Below are 23,927 nucleotides of genomic sequence, written 5' to 3' on the forward strand. Positions count from 1 at the left end.
TTAGTCGGGCGTGATGGCATATGAGCTATAATTTATTATAAATGACTTAATACAGTGTAAAGTTTTTTCTTCTGTGTGAATGTGGTGTTAAACCATAATCATTCATTCATTCATTCTTCTGTGTGTTATGTTGTGTTCGATATGTCACACAAATATGGCCTCTCAGACTACTGATTTGTATTGAGACTATATATACGTAAATATGTTTGACAGCGTGAGCATACGAACACGAAATGAACACAGCATCTAATCAGATCACGTCATGACAGGTTTCGATAATAGGATTTAGACTAATTTGTAACACTGTATGAGTAAATAAGATAAATAATGAATTTGAAAAGGAAAGACTGATTCAGGAGTTAGCGGTTTTTACAAGGTCTGGTTTCAGATTATCAGTTCCTAGTTTTATCCCTGTGTAACTACCCCGGGGTTTCCAGTGCTACCATACCACATTGATTAGCAGATTATGATCGTCGTATACAGGTCACAATGTTAATTCAAGTCTCTTAATGCATGGGTACTTCAACGGTCATTGATTGCTTCAGGGGTAATAGGCCCTAGCCTGCCACTTAAGGACTTTTGGTTAGTTTTCCCTATGTGCATCTCTGAAGGTAAAACCACTTCTCGATAAACAGTTCTAGGCGTAAGATCTGTTTTTGTAACTTGTAACTAAGATTTTTTTTTGTATTTTCGCTTTAAGACGTAAAATTAAGCGTATGTATGTCACTGAACTTCAGGCCTTCTAAGATCACTTGTAAATGTGGACTTCAAGACGAGCAAGATCATTTGTGGATGCGTATTTTCAGGAGATATAAGGTCACTTATGGCTGTGCACTTTAGGAGGTATAAGAGCACTTGTGGTTGTGCGCTTCAGGAGGTATAAGATCGCTTGTGGCTGTGCACTTCAGGACGTATAAGGTCACGTGGTTGTGTACTTCAGGACGTATAAGATCACATGTGGTTGTGTACTTCAGGACGTATAAGATTACATGTGGCTGTGCACTTCAGGACGCATAAGATCACATATGGTTGCGTACATCAGGAGGTATAAGATCACTTGTGGCTGTGCACTTCAGGACCTATGAGATCACTTGTGGTTGTGCACTTCAGGACGTATAAGACCATTTGTGGCTGTATTCTTCAGGACGTATAAGATCACATGTGGTTGTGTTCTTCAGGACGTATAAGATCACATGTGGTTGTGTACTTCAGGAGATATAAGACCACTTGTGGCTGTGCACTTCAGGACGTATGAGATCACTTGTGGTTGTGCACTTCAAGACATAAAATTATTTGTGGCTGTGCACTTCAGGACACATAAGATCATCTGTGGCTGTGCACATCAGGAGGTATAAGATCACTTGTGGCTGTGCAGTTCAGGAGTGTAAGATCACATGTGGCTGTGCATTTCAGGGAGCATAAGATATTTCACGACATATAAGATCACCTGTGGCTGTGTACTTTACGACGTATAAGATCATTTGTGGTTGTGCCCGTCAGGACGTATAAGATCACCTGTGGTTGTGTACTTCAGGACGCATAAGATCACTTTTGGTTGTGCCTTTCAAGACGTATGAGATCACTTGTAGCTGTGCACTTCAGGGCGCATAAGATCACCTGTGGCTGTGTACTTTACGACGTATAAGATCATTTGTAGCTGTGTACGATCACGATCACAAGCCTGAGGATTCCAGGATCATTTGTGAATACGCTACATATACATACTTGTGCGTCATGGGGCCTAATATCGCTTTATTCATCGGTGTAATACTTCTTTTCCTTGGTATGTCAGGTAAGTGAATTGACATTTGCTATATGGCTATGTTTTGGAACTTACTATTGAAGATATAACATTTAGATTGCAGTCATGTACGTATGTATGTAATGTATGTAATGTATGTATGTATGTATGTATGTATTTATTTATTTTAGGTTGATTAGAACTCCCTGTTATTTATGTCACTGTACGTGCTTGATGCCATTGACGTACACTGAAATAATCTAGGTGTGGTAGCAGAAATTCGTGTTGGGCCTAACGTTTGTCAGCCATAATGGATGCTCCACTTCAATAATTACCAAGACCAATTTTCTTGTATTTATCAAAAATGGCCTAGGGTAAACAGTTTTTATAGCATAGGATGAACAATTAGTCTTCACTGGCACAGGTACAATACGTAGTGGGACAGACTTTGATGTGTCGAATATTTTTTATGTTTTAAAATTCAACGTATCGGTAAATATACCAGCGGGTTATTCTTAAAGTATATCACTGTTACCTTACTTTTGAAATATTTCTAGCCTCCTCGGAATGTTCGTCCAGTCCCGTTCAACTGATTGCAACATCCAGGAAACAGGTCCTTACCTCACCCGGCTACCCAAACCAATACGACAGGTAGGTCTACACGACCATATGTCGAAGTATACAATGGGTTAATTTAGTGCACTTCACCATTTTTGAAACAGACTTCCACTTTTGAAATATATTCCACTTTTTCAAATTCAGACTAGTTTTGAAATAATCCTGCTGTATAATTTTGAAATAAATCCCACTTTTGAAATAAAAACTGCCGTGACGAACATTGAAATGAGTTTGCTTAATACTTTTGATTGACAGTTTTCCTATTCCTAAATGGTCGTGTTTTGAGAAAACATTGACTATTTGTGAACATTTTTTTATTTTCAAAACTGGTATTATGCTTCTTTTTTCAAAATGCTCCATGGAATTATAACAAAGTACATGCAAATGGCTTGTTTCTTTATTTGCTTTTTAGCGGCATGCTGGTGAATATTTCAACGGCGTTGGGTTTTATTGGGTGGAGTGCCCAAGATAAATCGCCGACATTTCAGATGGCAAGCACCAACGAAATGAAAGCGCCATCTCAGAAGAGTGATATTTTGAATGATTTATTTATTTTATTTGATTGGTGTTTTACGCCGTACTCAAGAATATTTCACTTATATGACGGCGGCCAGCATTATGGTGGGAGGAAACTTGGCAGAGCTCGGGGGAAACCCACGACCATTCGCAGGTTGCTGGAAGACCTTCCTATTTTGAATGAGATGGCATTGTGAAAAACGTGCTACCAAGTTGAATCCGTCATCTTATCTTAGGTCGCCACATTGGATATATGAACATTAACAATTAAAGCGCAACGGAGACAAATGTACATATTTTCATATCGACAGTTTATATACTAACTAGGTACACGATTTGAATACTAATTTCACTCATTCGCAAAATATAATTTGCGCCTTTCTAACATTATTGAAAACTGTTGAGTGCTTCTCTTTGCATCATTCCGTTCTACTTTCGTATTTTAGATATTTTCTTAGTTCTTTCGTGGCTTCTGTTAGACGACGTTTTGGGAATTTTGCGCTGCGATTATGGACCTGGAATCCCAAGCATTTATACATATTAATACATTACTTATAGTTAAAATGGCCTAACTAACAACTGGCATCTCAAACAGACCACTATGTAGGTTACTTTAATGCAAGTGTGTATGTTCTTTCTTACTATGAGATTTGAAAACCACGAGTAACATATTCGCTGCCGTACGTCATTTCTGAATTAGTTTTTGTAGCGACTATAGCGCCAATGAATTACATTTCAGAGCCCTGCTTTGTCGATGGATTATTCACGCTGAAGGTGAAGGCGAAGTGGTACGACTAAAGGTCAAGGACACTCAGTTGGAACCGAGCACAGGGTGTCGAAGCGACTATGTTCAAATTCACGACGGTATGTACATACATGTACTGAATTGGACTCATAACCTAACCTTCCAGAATATGCTTACCAAACGCATGTGTATCCAATTTACATACGTGTTCAAATTCATCTGATTACCGTGCCTTCCGGTACATATTCATGTAGCTCACTTCCCAACTTTATGTACATACTGTCTCAAAGCACAAGATATGTATCACAGGCAGACATTAATTGTAACAAATTTGCACAGGAACATTAATGTGTACACATTGTGTACCTTTTTGTGTAAATTTTCGCGGGCTACACAAACACGTGTACAAAGCAGTACTCATTTGCTGTTTGAAAGCACGTGCTTACTTCATTGGTGCACGTGCTTCTTTCCCTTTAAACACACCCGTACTTGTCCACAAATTTCTTTTGACTCATCAATAAGTAAACTGTTGCAAAACCGTGGAACAAACCGCGTGTTCATACAGAAGGGTTGTATAAAAGTCCAGTAGGTATACACAACAATATTGCATACGTATTAGATTGCACTTTTCTTATATATCTGATACAATATACCTGATTATATACCTGATACAGATACATTTTTCTTTGTGTCCGGATAGTGTTATGACGTGGCTTACAACATATTTCTAATGCCACGTCACTGGAACATAGTGTCTAAAACTCCAGGTAGCCCTCGCTTGCTTATTGGAACATCATACCAAATGTTCCAGGGGGTTCTTCGCTAAATTATTGAAATTGAATATAGCAGGAGCCGCTCTAGCTGGGTTTGTGCTCCCTCCATTAATAAATCTGACCAACCCCACCCTAAGTTATTCTTGAGCAAATCCTTACCAAGTCAATCAATCAATCAATCAATCAACCGCTTTCACCTGCTATAATTGTTAACGGTTGTGCATTAAGTAGGAACTGTATGGAGTAAAAGTTTGTATGCATGATTAATTCTGTCTTTATAAGAAAAAATTAAACAAGACTTCGCTGTCTTTGTAACGTGCGCGTGGAAATGTTTAATGTCTCATTTCAGATGTTTATCATATATATATATATATATATATATATATATATTGCTGTTAAACTCAATAACTTCCTACTTTAGAATTTTCATGTTTATGAGAAATCGGAATGTTCGGTGTACATCATCAAGCTCTTGGCAAATTACTGACGAAAATTCTCCCGTGTGATGTAGACATGCCCATTTCATAAATGGCTATATGCCATCAAATATGTCTGAAAGAGGGTTGATGTTTTAAACTCGTCGATGAGAACAAAATATAGTTTGTGGTTTTACTCAGATGTGGACTTTTCTCTTCCAACCGTTTGCCAGGGCCCCACCGGATCTACAAGCCTCTGTACCGATGGTGTGGCACGCGGAGACCTCCAGTGCTGCTGCCAACTTCACATAACGTGCTAGCCGTTTTTAAAACCAACCTTCGAGATTGCCGGAGGGGATTTGCCCTGGAATACTGGTGCGAACGAAAAGGTAAATGATAGATGTTCATTACATTGTGCATTCGCATCGTATCTGCACAGGAACTGCAAGGGAAAACGTTTTTTGTTATTAAAAACTTGATATATACAGAGGCATCCTTGGTTGCACATTTCCGCAACGCAATTAGCCCCCTTCGTTTTGAAAACAATCAAATATTTGTCTCCTGTGGTGATTTTCCATTTCAAAAATTCAATTGTCTAGACAAAACAATTAACGCCTTGAATATATACATCTGTGTGCATTTGCAAAGCGAGAACTGGTTTTAAGAGAAATGCGTCAGTGCATCTGCTGGGACTTTTTTCAGTATTGGGAAGGTGTCACAAGAACGCAGTATTCATTTAAACCAAAATGACATGGTATAAATTAACACAAAATTGTTCGGTTTTAAATTCAAGAAAGGGTTACCTAAGTATAAAGATGTTAAGCAGGTCCATGTATTAGTGGTGGAGCATCGCTACTTCAGTAAAACGCTCCACAATGGTAAACGTCACATTTAAGTTCAACATGAGTTGATCAGAAAGCAAAGCAGTCAGTCATAAAATCAACCAGTCGATATATTGGAGAGAGATTCCACAAATCGCTGAGCAAAGTTAATGGAAGATTGAACATATGCAACGGAATTAGTGGGTTAATCATGCCTTAAACAGTAAAAGTTACAACACATTGATGTATTGTATATTCTGATATCCTGTAGACGGTGTGAAGCAGACAAAGATGACGCCGGGCGTTCATCGTGACCTTTTGCTGGTTCTTGTTGGACTGATAAGCTTCACCTTTCTGGCAGCGACACTGTTCCTGATGGCGAACCGGATTAAAATTGTCTTGGTCTCCTGTAGAGATAACATTTACCGACCGGCAGTGGACCGGACGAGCTCACAACCAGGTGCCACAAATACAGAAGACAGGAGCAGTCTACAGTTAACCAGCCCCCTGAGACCCCACATCGATTTTCATGCGGTGGTGAAAATGGCAGAAAACACCTTAATCCGGGATATGCAATTTGGAGGACAGACGGAAGACAATATCGATGGTGTGAAACAATCAAAGGAAACAGAAAACTCTAAAATTGACAGGAAAAGAGTGATGTACGTATTCTATCCGCCAAAAGAAGGCGCAAAAAGTCAAGGAAAAATGGGTGATCAAGTTGGCGAGTCGATGAACACACATGTTAGTGTAGACGACAACGCGAAAATAGACAAGAGTAAGAGACAGTCTTTAACTACGCCAACGGCAGTGACGTCAGGGGATAGACTGGGAAGTACCCAGAGCAGAATGCGAACGTCACGTGAGCAATCATTATCAACACCAGAGGTGAGAGTGAGTCCAGCGCCTGAAAGAAATATTGTGTGTGACAAGCACGTGTCATCGGTGATCAAAACAACCGTGTTTTCAACAAAACTTTGCAGATTCGCAAATGATTAAAAAAAGTAACAGTTGATTCTCAGGCATTCGTCGGAGATTTGAAAGGAAGATGTCGAAATATTGAATGAATTATCCGATCTTTTCATTAAATCATAAATTATTATGCCATATTCATATCTACTTCATGGAGAGAAAATATATGTGAAGTTTTTATTGTATGAAGCACTTAATTACATGTGGAACGTAGTAAGCCAATATATTTTACGTTTAACAACATTTTAAAGCGCAGGTCGGTTAATCGTGTGTTTCCAGAATAACGAAGACATACGAAAAAGATCCGTAAAACTATTATGTGCCTTACGTATCTTGAACACTTTAAAAGCCCGCACTTTCCCCCCGCGTGTATTCTTACTAACAGTGCATATCATGATTATTGATCGTGGTATATAATAAAATTATTATGTACTGTTTCTTATACAAGTGTTTATACAAGTGTTTATGTTTGAACGCCAAAATGCAGATTCCTAGCAAAATGACGAACACTTGCATATTTTCACTTGCCTCTTACCTGAATCTGACTTTTGTGTGAATCTGGCTGTCACCCCATTGTGTCTTTTGTGCGAATCTAGCTGTCGCCCCAATGTGTCGTCCGTGTGAGTCTGACTGTCGCCTCACTGTGTCATATGTGCGAATCTTACTGTTTCTCCAATCTATCTTTTGTGCGAATCCGACTGTAGACCGAATCTGTCTTTTGCGGAAATCTCGCAATTGCACTAACCTGTTTTTTGTTGTAGTTGATGGTCACACAACTGAAGTGCAACTCTAGCTGAATTGTGTCGTTATAAGCCTTTATGGTCCGATCCGACTCAATTAACCCTATCTTCCACTCGTCTCGACTGGAATCGGCGCTATTTGGAGTTCACTCGCATGCCATGGGTGACTGCGACCAACTCTGTACGACCAAATGAGTTAAATCTTAAGTTCGGTCACCAATGCGGTCGCTGTGAGTTCAAGTCCAGCTCATGCTGGCTTCCTCTCCGGCCGTACGTGGGAAGGTCTGTCAGCAACCTGGGGATGGTCGTGGGTTTCCCCCGGGCTCTGCCCGGTTTCCACCCCCCATAATGCTGGCCGCCGTCGTATAAGTGAAATATTCTTGAGTACGGCGTAAAACACCAATCAAATAAATAAATAAATAAATAACTTAAGTTCGGCATACACGAGAGCTTAATATGCGACTCAGCTTAACAGGGCTTTCAGAGTTGGTCCTGTGTATGCGATGTAACCACCCGACTCAGCTGGAGTTGTACTTCAGTAGCTACGTGTATGCCGCTTCATATGTATTTCCGTCATCTGTATGGAAAAGCAGAATATTGCACCATTATCGGATGCAAGCTACTAAAGCATAGGGCAAAAAGTAATTCCCTACATTGTCACTAAACACGTACCGCGTTAGTTTTACATTATCGTTTTTCTGTTAGACAAACAATTACGGTCTACAGTCAAAACAGTTAATACGAAATAATACATGTAGTTACTATCAGCCACGCAAAACCAGTAGCAAAAATACTTCCCAGAGATACTGTACACGTTTATTTGTGTTTTGTAAATTTCATAAGAATCTGTAGTGAATATAACATTATTGATATCTCACTTGAACGCATATGTTGTGATTGTGAGTAACGTAATCTGTATAACGGTAATTGTAAACGCTTTGTGTATCCCGCTTGGTGGATAATTTACTGGTAATTAGGAAGGTGGCGGTCTCTGTGACTGGTGCACTATACACAACGCTGGTGAAGTGATCGCGTGCATTTGCCTCTTAGATTGTGTGGTCCACATATGACCCCACAACAAACCAATGGTCACAGGTTGTAGTCCCTGGACCGGTAAGGAAATGAGATGCGTATATGTACATATAGATAGGTACTGTCGCTGACGGAACCAGGCCATCGCTAGTGTAGTTAGACACGCATCGGCTCCGCGGAGGCTTGGCTTTTAGTTAACGCTGCGCATTCACACGGCATATAGACGACTGGACTGGAAGCGTATGACTGTACAAGCTGTGCATAGCTTACCCCGATCGAGAGGCCAGAAAATATGTCCGTAACAACAGGTAAGTAACGTAACGGTGAATACTACAACATCATCTTCATTTCAGGAATGTGGGAGTTTGTTCTGAGTTACTGTTGGATGTTAACACGTCCTTCATATAGATACTATGGTAAACTCATATCTTTTGCTGTGAAAGATTGATTACAGTTTACCGTATATTATTACAGATTATTCAGGACAAATGAGATATATCATTTCTTAATTAAGGTGTTCTTTTTTCTTGGGACACTCAAAAATTAATTTGTTAATTTTTAACAGAAAGTTTCTTGTCTGAGTGACGCTAGATTCTAGCAACACTCAGACAACAGACTTTTTGTTAAAATTAACAGTTTAATTTTTTTGAGTGTAACGTATGGCTTAAGTGTCATTGCTGTTTTGTATTTAGAGCAATTGTAAATCCGCAAGCTTTTCTGTTCTAAATGTTGTTATTGATTAGAGTGATTTCGTCAAGTCGAGATGAAAGGTAATGTACTTGTGTATTGGCCTTTGTTTGGAGTTACATCGTTCTCAAGAATATTATTGTGGGAGGAGAGCTTGTAAAGCCAGGGGGATACCCATGACAATTGCAGGTTACTGGTAGGCCTGGGCCTCTAATGAACCGTAATATTAAATTTATAGAGCCACAACCCATCGCTGTTAGCTTCGAGTGCTAAGCATTAGTACTCATCAGATAACAATTTTTGTCCTAGAGTACATTACTAAGACCTTGCTAATTTAGTAATTGGTAACTCTATATTCAAACCAGAGATAACTTTTTACGGTAAAATTTTACAACAGTTAAAAAAACATTGTTTTCATTTGAACCATATAATAGCCCATTATTCAGTTAGGATAATTGGTGATGCGTATAGCAATACATTCTTGAGTATGTGGCCGCCTGTTGTAAACCAAGATAGATGGTGGATAATGTTACCACTGTAGAGTCTTTAGTATCATTTGTTGGTTAAGAAATGATGATACAGTGGTAAATGGTCAGATTCTGGGGAAACTGATTTGTCTAAGACCGGGCGGATAACGAATCCTTGCTTGTTGACGTGTTATAATTGTCATTTCTGTGCTGTTGTCGTGCAGCTTGTAACACTAACTTTTGACAAAAATTTTGGGTCTTGTGATCAATATAAGTGAGACCATTTTAATAAGTTTGGATAAAATGCCTTAAAACCATTGACAGATCGTTTTCTTTTCTGTGAAACAAATTGACTAGGGTTTGTGGAGGGTTTCTGATATTGTTGATTTAATGCAGTTGACCAGTGGAATAAATTGGAAAGCCTTGATCTTTTCTCTTTCATAGAATTATGCTGCAATTGTGGTAAAATTCTGTAGTTGCATCTAGGGCACCTTTCTTGTCCTCCAAGTTGTTTAATAGATGGACGTTTTCATGTTGGTAACAGATTGAAAAATGGTCAACCTATACTCCATTGTGAGTCCCCCAAACCGTGAGTTATACTTTGGTATATTTGAAAAGAAAGAAGCTATCTTTTTCTGTGAAGTTGTGACTTGGGTTCAAACCGGGTGGTTCATTCATTCTCTTGTTTTAAAATAGTATACCTTATTAAAAGAGTATACCACATTAAAAGAGTATACCACATTAAAAGAGTATACCACATTAATACAGTATAAGAATAGATTATACAACTTGGACCCGAATGGCTTTAAGCGTGAAGTATTCCATATTGTATTTGTACAGCTATTGTTTGGAAGGAATTTGGTGTAACTGGGTTATTGAAATACGCTTTACCATTGATAACACTTTAGCACCAGTTGACTAAAATAACCACACCAGCCGAGTGGTGGTGTATTATGGTCAGTCGTTCTTGGTCATGTTGTCCTTAGCAGGATGGTTACAAAGGCGGCTGGTCAAACAGTACTGACCAGATGACCAACGGTGTGCTTTCACTACAACTGAAACTCGAATTGTTCTCCATTTCCCGCTTGGTTACCGCCTTAAAACACGGAGCGAAATAGATTTGGTTCTTCACTAAAACACACCATATACATTGGAGATGCAATTAGTTAATGTGACGTAGCTGTAAACGGTCAAATGGTTGGGCTATTTTAAGGCTACAGACCAATGTCCATGAAACAGGCATACCATCGGAGGATGATACCAGTGATTCTTGTGGGGGTGAATATTGTCTCTACTCTGCATCAGTGTAAAAGGCTACAGCGTTACGTGTAAAACCAGCGCAGCAACGACATTGAGATAACTGGCAAATGGTATCGGGTAACCAGTGAAATAAGGCAGAAATGACTCAGTTTATCTCAGTTGGGTTTTTATTCTATAACTGTCATGTAAATGCTTGAATATTAGCAACGTATACATCACCTAGCACCAAAGCAATGCCATGAAAGTTTGGCGTGGCATAGTTGTCAGGACAGTGTGGCGTTTTGTGCTTCAGTCTGTCTCGGAGTAGAGCCTACGCGACATTTTTGTTTTAGACAAAGTAATTGTTCAAGCGTGATAGTTGCTAGATTACTAATCTATGTATTCCGCAGCATGGAATCCTCGATTACTTAATGCATCTTAATGTTGCTGACGATGGCGGCAATATGTAACAATCAATGTAATGAGTGCCCACCGAATAATGTACAGCAGAATTATATGATGAAGTCTTTTAGTATCAACTGTGTCAAAACATAAGGTCAGGTAAGGTGGCCGCTCCTTATACTTAGACCGAGTGGTTAACGGCATAATGACTCAGAAGCTTCTCACCAATGCTTTCGCTGTGATTTCTGGCACAGCTTAGACTGGCTTCCTCTCTGGTCGTACCTGGAAAGGTCAGCAACCTACGCATTGCGTGCGTTTCACCGGGGCTCTGTTCGGTTTCCGCCCACCATAATGCTAACCGTTGTCGTATAAGTGAAATATTCTTGAGTACCGGTACGACGTAAAACACCAATAAAATAAACAAATATTCATCCTGACATTTCCGGTTTAGTTTTGATTTCGATCATAGGGTTTATAAAAAGGACCGATTGGATGAGGACTTGACCGGAGTAATATGTATTAATTTGAAAGGAATAGAAAGGAGTTTTACTTATATGGGCTTGTGTCGATACCAGTGTGATAGCTGGTAAATGGTCACATGTAACTGGTGCCTCTTGTCAATTTACCTCAGTGAGGGTTTTATTCTAACTGTTCATGAAATGCACAAATAGTAGCAAATTACACGTCCTCTAGCAGAATTAGGTATAAAAAATTCAGTGATGTTAATTATAATTTATTACACGTCAATGGTCCAGAACTACTCAAAATTCTGTGTTTTCATCATATTTAACATTCAATAACATTAAAACAATGCAAAGACATATTGGTATAAAATACACAAATGTGGAGGAAAGTGATCATACAGTAAGTTGCAGACACAATGGAGAGCAGTCATTGTGCTGGTGGGTTATCGCTGATAGACCTTAACTGTCTAATGATCCGAGATAATGGGAAATCGGTTTGACCCACCACAACATGAAACAGCCTATCTGAAATATCGTATAGAACACAGGATACTGGCGAAATAGGACTGCCCCAAAATGTGATAGTGTTATAGCAACACTGTGCATCTAACCAAAATAGTTTATTAACGATATTTGTATCCTGAGAAGAGAAACGCGAAGCCCGGAAAGACACAAACGCTAAAAACGGCAGGTATGCCGAAAGTGGGTTTTGAGTTCCATCTGTTATGAAGATCAAAGCTGAAGTGTATCAGATTGCTCGCTTTTTGGCATTTGTTTTTGACTCTTTGTAAAATATCATGATACAAATCTACGTCACAAGTTAATGATTCAAAAACTAGAGTGTCAAAGATACTCCATAAAACGGCTTCACTCTAAGTTTCGAAAACCTTATAATGAGTGTAGACTCTGGTTGGCAAATATGGTCAGAGCGTTCAGGGTCTCCGGCGACCTGCCACAGATGTAGCTAATTCCGCTTAACCTTGTCTGGGATTTCATAAGCATTCATGTTTATCACAACAACATTATAGTTTTTTGATCAGTTGCAATCAAAGCATGACAGACACCTGTATTTTATCCAATTTGTATATTATTTACGGAATGTGTAGAAAATCCACTGCCTATCCCTACATTGAATACTGTTGACTGCTTCTCTTTTACATGTTACCAGCATTATTTAAAATTTATATATTATTTCTTACATTTTATGTGCGGAAGTGGTGTTTTACGTAAATTGTTTTGGAAATGAGTCTTGTTATTATCGATTTGGAACGTTCTTTTATACGGTTTACATGTGGTATGCGAATGTCAGACTTGACTCTTGGATTCTGCTGGTCGCTGAAAAGAATAGCCCATGGAATTTGTTGCGGCCCCATCAGTTCATTGGTGATTTTGGTCACCGAGTTGCCTCCACTTCTTAGACTTCTGGGATATGTACTACGTCCAATGAAAACCATTATATCACCCACTGCTGTTTTCATTCACCTCAACATTGTTCATGATTCCACTGCTCTGTCAGTCGTATACTTTTTGTATGTGTGGCAAAATTTACTAGTCTACCACGCCATCGCAGATGATGACGTTGTGTTTTCTTATCTTATTAAACTTGTATCATAGATTGTCCACTGCTATTTTATACCATAGGTTTATTACATGCTGGTCGACTTATTAGGCTGTATCTTAAACCTTGTGCAAAGAAAACAAAATCACAAATAAACGATGAAAGCGTTTCTTTGTATTTTATAGTGAGAAATATTCACTATTATATAAAAAGAGATCAGTGATCAAGCGTACCTTCTGCATCAACTCTCAACTTTTGGAGAGTGAAATACTGTTTTCTGATTGGGCCTATGGTCTGCAAACTTCAGGAACTTTAGACGTGCAGGTGGTTTCAAAATTCATAACACCGAATTGTGTTTGTAGTGTTCGTTTGTTATTGACGTTATGGGATTATAGCTAAATCCTCTTATTTGGACAGTCTAATAATTGAAAACTTGGCGTAAGAAGCCAAGAAAAATAAGAACATCCTTTAACATTTCATATCCTATGTAAAAGATTACGTTCTCTATTTCGAGACAGGGAAATTGCAATTTTGCGGGGTTTATGATGTGGTGGGTGTTTATGATGGTGCAGCAATCTGCTCCTCGTGTACACCCTCATATTGTTATAGGACAGTCGTGTGACGGGAGCAGCTGGAACATAAACCGTTATGTCATAGTGGGGAATTTCTTGTTCCTTCATAACCAGGAAATGTCAACAGGTCGCAACCGTAAATTCCAAACGAACCATGCTGCGCCTGAAATTGCAATCAAAATAACTGAAAAGTGTCGTTCAAGTCAGAAAAACTGTGTCCTCACTCCACGACCCACCGTTTCTCCCACACCACCACTCACTGTGTCCTCACTCCACCACCCGCCGTTTCTCCCACACCACAACTCACTGTGTCCTCACTCCAAGACCCACCGTTTCTCCCACACCACCACTCCCTGTGACCTCACTCCTCGACCCACCGTTTCTCCCACACCACCACTCACTCTGCCCTCACTCCAAGACCCACCGTTTCTCCCACACCACCACTCCCTGTGTCCTCACTTCAAGACCCACTGTATACCCTACTCCACGACATACCATTTCCTCCACACCACTTCACACCGTGTGCTCCACACTACGATTCATCGTGTGCTCCACACGACATTCCATCATGTGCTCTACACTACGACTCATCGTGTGCTCCACACGACATCCCATCGTGTGCTCCACACTACGACTCATCGTGTGCTCCACACGACATCCCATCGTGTGCTCCACACTACGACTCATGGTGTGCTCCACACGACATCCCATTGTGTGCTCCACACTACGACTCATCGTGTGTTATACACGACATCCCATCGTGTGCTCCACACAACGACTCATCGTGTGCTCCACACGACATCCCATCGTGTGCTCCACACTACGACTCATCGTGTGCTCCACACGACATCCCATCGTGTTCTGTACACCACGACTCATCGTGTACTCCACACCACTTCCCACCATGTGAGTAAAGTTGTCTTATAAGTCAGTATATACAGAGCGTCCCGGCTCTGCTTAATGGTTTTGTCTAATTCCACTTAACCCGAGGCGAGAAGTTGTACATTCATCGTGTTGAATTAGATCGCCACGTTGGATATATGAACAGTTGCAATCAAAGTGCAACTGAGATACATACTTTTTTATCTGGTATTCTAGCATGCCACACGATCTGAAAACTGATTTTACTCAATACCCTAGAACATACCTTGCGTCTTTCCAACATCACTGAAAACTGCTCCATTTACGGGCCACCTTGTGCTCCACATTAGGACCCCCCTTATGCTCCACGTCAAGATCCACCTTGTGCTCCACGTCAGGACCCACGTTATGCTCCACGTCAGGGCCCACCTTGTGCTCCACGTCAGGACCCACCTTATGCTCCACGTCAGGTCCCCCCTTATGCTCCACGTCAGGGCCCACCTTGTGCTCAACGTCAGGACCAAGGTAGAACCCACTCTGTGCTCCACGTTAGGACCCACCTTGTGCTCCACGTCAGGACCCACCTTATGCTCCACGTCAGGACCCACCTTATGCTCCACGTCAGGACCTACCTTGTGCTCCACGTCAGGACCCACCTTATGCTCCACGTCAGGGCCCACCTTATGCTCCACGTCAGGACCCACCTTATGCTCTACGTCAGGACCCACCTTGTGCTCCACGTCAGGACCCACCTTATGCTCCACGTCAGGACCCACCTTGTGCTCAACGTCAGGACACACCTTATGCTCCACGTCAGGGCCCACCTTATGCTCCATGTCAGGACCCACCTTATGCTCCACATCAGGGCCCACCTTGTGCTCCACGTCAGGACCCACCTTATGCTCCACGTCAGGACCCACCTTATGCTCCACGTCAGGACCCACCTTATGCTCCACGTCAGGACGCACCTTATGCTCCACCTCAGGACCCACCTTATGCTCCACGTCAGGACCCACCTTGTGCTCCACGTCAGGACCCTCCTTGTGCTCCACGTCAGGACCCACCTTGTGCTCCACGTCAGGACCAAGCTAGAACCCACTCTGTGCTCCATGTCAGGACCTACCTTATGCTCCACGTCAGGACCCACCTTGAACTTCACACTACGACACTAAAGGATTGACAGTATTGCACACCGTTACTCCCTGAGAGGCGGGAAAACCCCTTGAAAGTTAAATGACATTTAGCAATTAGCTAACAGGTAAACTGCATATAAAATCTCGCCAGTCAGAATAATTACAGTTTGAAGGCTTCATGAATTTTGGGTCAACAACGAAGAATTTCACCTTCAACCAGCCAAAATTTCCACAAATGTGTTCCTGAATTTCACGGAGTAAGGTCAAAAGAGAATCGCCAAATGATTTATGGTAAAAAAGCACCACTCCTGTTAAGTTTAGACTTGACCCTTATTTACTGGTCATCGTTTAAAATGCATGTTAAGTTAATTTTGCCGATCAACGTTATAACTAGTCATCTGTTAATTACCGGAATCAGCTCGCTCGTTTAATGTCCAATTACGCCTTTATTCTGACCATAGACATTGCTTTGTGTAATCAAGGTGAAAATAGCTTTAGAAGTCAAGTGTTGATGGCGTTATATCCTGCGTGGGAAATGAGACGTCTCTGATGCACGAGCCTGATATAGACGTAACAGGGAATGACTTCACGCGCCAGGAGACACGTCTATCTGACAGTGAATCCTAGATAGAACTCTTCATTGTGTGTGGAAATGAATCCTATATTAGAATCACTCGACTTTCACTGCATTAATTCAACCAAAGAGAACTAATTGACGGTCGATTTAGGCAAATCTCGTCTCTATCGTGGACGTCGATCTGGGCTGTTTATGTCGGTTAATGGCCAGGCACCGGAATCACTACAAGATCTTAGACTTGAGTCAAAATTTCACTAATTAAACCTGGCATGTTCCTTTCTGTAATTCTTGCTGGAATTTGTTTTACAATAATTTACGTTGTAATGCAATATCTTGATCTTGATATGTAAGAAATAAAAAATTTTAAGATAATGATTTGAAATTTTGACTTAAATCTAAGATCGCTTCGTGATCCCCGGGCTAGATCAGAAGGCGTGTTTTCAGCCTGTTTCCTATTTGAGGTGTGTTTCAGGTAGGAATAAGCCCTAAGCAGATGAGTTATGTATCACCATGGCAGGGCGCTTATATTGTCTCCTGGTAACCTATGACGATTATGGTGCTTTTTGTTGGACCAGTGTCCGTCAAGAAATCGATCAACCGAACAAATGATTACTCAAAGCTTCATTTACCAACAACTGTATAAAAGAAATCATTGTATCATGTAGAGAAGGCCTTTATGAGCACATGTATATATGTGCACTAAAAGATTTAGAGAGTGGAATATAGAGTAAAATTAAAGCAGCGACGACGGTCATGTAGTTGGAAAATAGCCACACATAAATGATGAAATACGGCCTCTTGTCAATTTTTCTCACAAAGGGTTTCCAAATGTGAATGAAAATGCTTCATTATCAGCAAATTTCACGCCGTCTATAGCCATCGCATAAGTAGAGTTAAGAACAAAATGCGGTTATGCTACCTGGAATTTATTGGACGTCACTGATGTAGAATTAGTCGAGATGCTGTGTTGTCATGACATTTGATATACATTAATATAAGGGGGCCTCCGTGGCGCAGTTGGATAGCGCGCTAGCGCAGCGTAATGACCCAGGAGTCTCTCACCAATGCGGTCGCTGTGAGTTCAAGTCCAGTTCATGCTGGCTTCCTCTCCGGCCGTACGTGGGAAGGTCTGTCAGTAACCTGCGTATGGTCGTGGTTTTTCCCCGGGCTCTGCCCTGTTTCCACCCACCATAAAGCTGGCCGCCGTCGTATAAGTGAAATATTCTTGAGTACGGCGTAAAACACCAATCAAATAAATAAATACAGGCTATTAAGCACAATACTGGAAAGCAGATGTCCTGAAATAATTTATACGAATGGTCACACGGTAAATGCATTCAAAGCTCAAAATGTATGTGTATGTTGAATGTAGAGTGAGTTCTTCGGGTTTAACGTCGTACTTGACTTCTCAGTCATATGGCGACGAATGCAATGTGCTTCCTTGTTACAGGGCGGATTTCCACCGCTCTTTTATCTAGTGCTGCTTCACTGAGACGACTACCGAATGCAAGTAAGTTGCCCCCACACGAGCCATGTTACTCGTCAACCAGTCATTGTACTATCCCCTTAATGCTGAACGCCAGGCGAGGAAGCTATATCTTCCTCTTTTAAGGTCTTAGATGTGATCCGATCCAGGATTGACCCTGGATCTACAGCCCCGGAAACGATCGCTCTTCCAACTGAGCCATAGGGGCTGACTGTAGAAGTTTAGCGGTCACAAATGTGTGTCGCAAAGCTCATATGACGTCATAGGTCAGTCACGATAAGGCCAGACAAAGCCACCGTAGAATCTAATGTTTGAAATGCATTTTACTCGGTTTATAGATTTCTAAGAAACATCTAACTGTTTTCCTGGACAGTGTTTAATGCTCTTTCATCTGACACGAAGTTCACGTTAGTGATTTCATTACCTTTAAAAAGGAGCCATAGTTCAGCAGAAGGAAATATTAGTTAGGTTGTTATCAGTGGAGGATTACCATTTTATTTGCCAGAGTAATCTATAACTTGGGCAATAGTCTTTCCATTCAACATTGGCCACACACGGGAGTTGTACCCTTATTAGACTTTGCACAAATCTTCTGGGTGGAACGCCTCTGCATGACGCCGGTTTCTGGAGCTCCACAAATCACAAAACAGCTGAAAGCAACTCTCTGACCAGATCACGTAATCTACCATTTGATAACGAGAGGAGATGAGATCTGCCAAGATTTGTGCCAGGAGACGAGCGAGGTGATTAGGTCCAGCGCCTGGGTCCTACACCGATGGCTAACATAAAGGAGAAATAGTCAACCTTACAGGAGACATTCATTCAGCAGCCGGAAGCAATAACTTTATTCAGCTGCAAATGTACTCCATGTGTAACCCTGTCTGACTTATTAAAATCAGCTAAAAACAATATGGAAGAGCTAGGGGCTGCACATTCGTCGTGTTGAATTAGATCGCCACGTTGAACAAATGAACAGTTGCAATCACATCGCAAATGAGATACACGTTTTGATTATCAGCAATTTATAAACTAGCAACATTCATGAAAACTGTTATTACTTTTCTTTGCATGAAGCAGCCTTAATGTCATACTATATATTTTTTTTAGTTCTTTGGTGGTTTGTGCTGGAAGTTGTTTGGGAATTGATCTAGCGAATATTGATTTCGAGCGTCCATTTTGTTTGACGGCTAGTATACGAATATCTATCTCGACGCCTGTTGATTTATTTATTTATTCGATAGGTGTTTTACGCCGTACTCAAAAATATTTCACTTATACTACGGCGGACAGCATTATGGTGGGAGGAAACCTGACAGAGCTCGGGGGAAACCTAAGACCATCCGCAGGTTGCTGCAAAACCTCCCCACTTACCACCAGAGAGGAAGCCAGTATAAGCTGGACTTCAACTCACAGCGACCGCGTTGGGGAGAGGCTTCTGCTATTCATTCCAACTGTATTGTAATGTAAAATAATTTATAATTTTGTGTGTCTGAAGTGTACATTTATTATCATTTGTTCAAAGGAAGGGAATATTATTTCCAAAGCTGAGCTTTTGTCTCTATGTAACCAGAAATGAGAAATAGACAGCGTTTTGACACATTGGACATTAAATTTTACATGCCTTTAGTTTCGAGTTTAGTCGATAATGAATCACATAAGCCAAGACGTTCTATCTCTAGCTAGCATATTAAATTTTGCATTTATATATATTTATTCCGGGTGGTGTCTAATTACTTCAACATTCAGGTGCCTTTGCAGGTTACAGTTTTTGTTTGGAGGTTATTTTTCCTGCTGGTAATAAGAAATGGGAACCCACCATAAACTAGCCGAGTTGTGATTGGCTGATGACAATATGATTAAACATGATCATACCATAAACCAACAGCATTCGGATTGGCTGATGACGTGAAATGCGACCAAGTCATATGCTAGCTAAATCCTGATTGCATGCATCGATACATGTAATGCAACCCAACAAAATGTTACCGGAAATCAAAGGAATTGACAAAACCAAGGATATGATACTTTTTCTTTGCGTTTCAGTTCACTGTTTTCCTGTGAGCTGCTTAGAAATTTTAATACGCACTATAATATGCCCCTTTGTCCAGTTTGTATTACAGACTTGCAGCTTAAGGTTTAGAGAATGTTATGTGTGTCTATTTACATCTGTTAATGCTCTTTGCTTCATACGGGCAAATATTAACGATGGCATTATGAATTGTGGTTTAAGCGTCAGTTGTTCTAGAGGCGACTGCTGTCTCAAATTTAAACTGCCGTGCGTAATGTGCATCTCTGTTACCCATCATAGTGTTCTGAAGGGCAATATCCCTCAAATTTGTCTCCTTTAAAACTTAACTGTCATTGTCTATTTTGCATAATCGACGGCAGATACTTTCATATGAAGAGAATATCCTCAGGAAGGAAATTTAATGTTGATCTCCTCAAAAGAGACATCATTACCGTGAACACTAAAGAACCGTGGTCTGAAATATGAGGTCGATCCCTTTTAGAGTTTTAGCTTCATGTATCAATGCGGTCGTGAGTGGGAAGATCTGTCATAACTTGCAGATGGTCGTGGGAGTTTGAAGCAAATATTTTGGCCTTGTTTTGGGGTGAATTTCGGTACACGCTGAGATGAAAATTTTATACAGGTTGGCCACTGAGGCTAAATGATTATTGTGGTCATACTGCTGTGAATAGGTTGAGGTAAACTAAAAGGAATGGTAAAAAGCAAAGCCCCTCATCTGTAAGTTTTACTACGCAGGTACATTTTGTTAACACCAGTACTGGCCACACTTCAACGTTTCAACCAGATATATTCCATAATCTGAACATACATAACACATTAAGGCACAATACTCTTGCTTTGGATGTGAACATTGCAAGCAAATAGCAAACTAAATTTATATGCTTAACTTGCCACCATCTGTCTTCATGTGACACGGCGGCGTGTGAGCAGCGTAACAATGACTGGATCACGTGACCTTCGGCATGCCGTCGTCTGCCAGCCGTTGTATTAGATGATTTATAAGCCGCACGCCCCAGTGTCCGGCGGTCAAACGTCGCTACACGACCATGACATGCGGTCTTTGAAGATCTCGTTGCATATCATATTAGATACGAATTTGTTAGAGGAGAGATCAATAATATACATATGCTGCTGCTATGGAGCCTTGGAGATAAGGCTACTCACACCAATAAGTTCATGCAGGCCTGAGTTAAGCAATTTGATACAGTTTATCATTCGGATACATAGCATATTGCCTTTCTCATTATGAGAAACGCAGATATCTCGCGTAATTCCACGTTGGGTGAACAAAGGGTGAGAGTGGGGGTAATTTTGTAGAGTACATGTAGTCATTATGTACAGGACCTATATTTGATATGCTATATTGACATATGAAAGAAGACAAGCTACTTTCGCACGCCGGCAAGTGAAGTATACCTACAATATGTGTTGATTTTTTTACACTCCATACAACAGCGTGATAAACTAAACACAACTGTACGTTTGGCCGGCGTCTTCCACGCATCCAACCGGGCGGCTTTGACAAGCAGTGGCAATTGGACCGGCGTCTTCCACGCATCCAACCGGGCGGCTTTGATAAGCAGTGGCAATTGGGCAGGTGTTTTCCACGCAAACAAACGGGTGGCTTTGACAAACAGTGGCAATTAGGCCGGTATCTTCCACGCATCCATTTGGGTGCCTTTGACACGCAGTGGCCAGCCGTGTGCAGCATAGGTATCAAAGAACTATTTGAACCAGAAATAGGATGTTTACAATAAGTTACCTTTTCCCGTGCATCGGCGACTAGGCTCCAAGCGGAAGTGACCATTCTCATCTCTTTAACAATGTATATCATACAATATAGAACAATACAACACTTATAGTACTACGTTTGCTCATAAGATAGCATCGCAAGGGTAAAAATGATCAACAGGCTACATAGCTTAAAGGATACACGAAACGTCAGGTTTTTATTTCTTAATTTGCAGTTTACGGTGTGTCCTAGCATATTTAGGTACCAAAGAGCTCTTAGCTTTCTTCTTTGGGGCGTAAAAACGGTTAAACTGTACTTTCCCTAAGGCTAAATTAAGAAGCTTGCAGTCGTGAGTTGAATAAACAAGGCAAGTGTATCCATAACCGAAATACACGGACTCAAAAGACAAGCAAACTAAAATACTACCAAAGGAAAGAACCCACTAGAACGCTACCACTGAAGAAAGCGTATAGCGTTCTTATCCGATCTTCATAAATGGAAAGATGATCTGGATCTCTTTACATTATTTTCTGTGTGATATTTTGATTAAATATGATGACAACACAGCATTTTTTAGTGTTTCAAGACGCCTGACGTCAGATACATTGCAGTTAACCTCATTATACTCTATTTACCTAATTAATGTAGGGTAGTGCAAGTTGCTATATTATTTAAGCATTTACATGAACAAGAAAAAAAACATGAACAGTTAGAAAAAACCCTTAAGAAAAATGACCAGAGGCCTAAAATAACAGAAACACACATGTTGATGTATTGGTGTCATTTGTTAAATTGCAAGCAGCCGGAAGATGTTTGATGTAGTACAATGTAGGTCGATATATTCCGGCCTTCTCTAACCACTCAAATGAAGGCATTTCCTTTATTTTACTCATTCACCAAATGTATGAAAGGCTTTTATTTTATAATTACACATGGGCACACGCTTGACGATTATAACAAGTGGGATACTGTAGAGTGTATCATCTGAAATACGAATAAAACCAAGTGTCTTCGCATCTTGACGATAGGTTGATCTCAAGGCAAGGCCTGTGTTATAAGGCCTATACCAGCCGTCACTATGATTTTTTATTGGTAAACGAATGTCTGTATCAACGCCTAAATACTTGGCCTTATTTACACTCGATCTATACAGTGTAGACAATTGAAATCAACAAATACAGTATACATGTAGTTATACAATCATAGACGAGAGTTTTATCAATTTATATAATTTATAACCCGAAATATAGATGCCTACAACTGATAAATCCAAATGCGACTTCACTTGCTTATCCAATTGAAAAGCAGCGTGAGAGTACCTCGACGCTAAAAATGACAGAAGCATTTGATAATGGGCTATAACGCTATGGGCTGATACACTGACACCCGCTTTAAGTGAATGGTGATCATTTGTGATTCCGCTATAAATTTTGCTTGCCAATAAGAGTCTGCTTTTCCACCTATTGATGCTGACTAGCTGACGATGTATGCGAAAGACTCGCCGAACTTGCCCAGGCAATTTAGCGTTGAAGTCAGAAAAGAGAGGAGGGACCTCTCGAGAAATATTAACATTACGCATCCGTACTTGGCGGCAAAGTGGAATCAGCCTGGGAAAGTCTCCTCAAAACTAATTAGACTCATCTGCCCAGGGAATGGGGTTAGGGTTTCAATCTTACCACCCGACCCCCAAAAGTTGGGATTAGCTGACAAAATAATCTCTGTAATCAGTCCACATCTTGGCTGTCTTTTTTTCCTTAGCTGTTGTTGTCGTTTTTTTCCTCAGTCTATCTGAGTGGACAGTGAAGAGGTGGGATGAGGGCACGGACGTGAAAGATGACTATGACCAACTGGAGTACTACTATCAGCCCACTCAGCCAGATTAAAGAGGCGAAGTGAAGAGAGTTTCAGGTAGATGGGAAGCGGTGGCTATCCTGATGAGATGAGGAGCTTCTGCCGTCGACGTCTTCTCGACATATATACCTTACACCGCGGGGAGACTTAAAAACTGATTCCGTGATATTTCACAGAGTAAACTCCGTGGTCATCTTGTGGAGCTTCAGTCGTCAAGGTATTCTCCACCTCGGGGAGTTCAAGAACTGATTCCGTGATATTTCACAGTGTAAACTCTGTGGTCATCTTGTGGAGCTTCAGTCGTCAAGGTATTCTCCACCTCGGGGAGTTCAAGAACTGACTCCGTGATATTTCGAAGGGTAAAGATTCTCTTACCTGGTGGAGTTTCTACCATCATTACCTATACCATATGGTTTCGTGATATTTCAGGGATAAAGACGTCGTGATCCATTACTGTGTTACTGTGTGGGGACGCCTTACCAGGTGTCTAGACCG

At 40.8% G+C, this 23,927-nt stretch overlaps 1 protein-coding gene across 1 annotated transcript; it reads left to right on the forward strand.

Moving 5' to 3' along the window:
* The first annotated feature begins 1,549 nt into the window (after positions 1–1,549).
* Positions 1,550–7,168, forward strand: LOC135473970 (uncharacterized). The gene is made up of 5 exons (XM_064753941.1): positions 1,550–1,792; positions 2,299–2,392; positions 3,615–3,739; positions 5,043–5,198; positions 5,902–7,168. The coding sequence occupies exons 1-5, from the start codon at positions 1,735–1,737 to the stop codon at positions 6,627–6,629; spliced, it is 1,161 nt and encodes a 386-aa protein (XP_064610011.1). The 5' UTR covers positions 1,550–1,734; the 3' UTR covers positions 6,630–7,168.
* Positions 7,169–23,927: the final 16,759 nt, after the last annotated feature.

This window comes from Liolophura sinensis, chromosome 8 (genome assembly GCF_032854445.1).
Source record: "Liolophura sinensis isolate JHLJ2023 chromosome 8, CUHK_Ljap_v2, whole genome shotgun sequence".
NCBI lineage: Eukaryota > Metazoa > Mollusca > Polyplacophora > Chitonida > Chitonidae > Liolophura > Liolophura sinensis.

Coding starts and splice junctions, on each gene's coding strand:
- LOC135473970 (XM_064753941.1), top strand. CDS start 1,735: ATGGGGCCTAATATCGCTTTATTCATCGGTGTAATACTTCTTTTCCTT. Junction 1,793..2,298: donor TCTTTTCCTTGGTATGTCAG/GTAAGTGAATTG, acceptor AAATATTTCTAG/CCTCCTCGGAATGTTCGTCC. Junction 5,199..5,901: donor ATACTGGTGCGAACGAAAAG/GTAAATGATAGA, acceptor GATATCCTGTAG/ACGGTGTGAAGCAGACAAAG.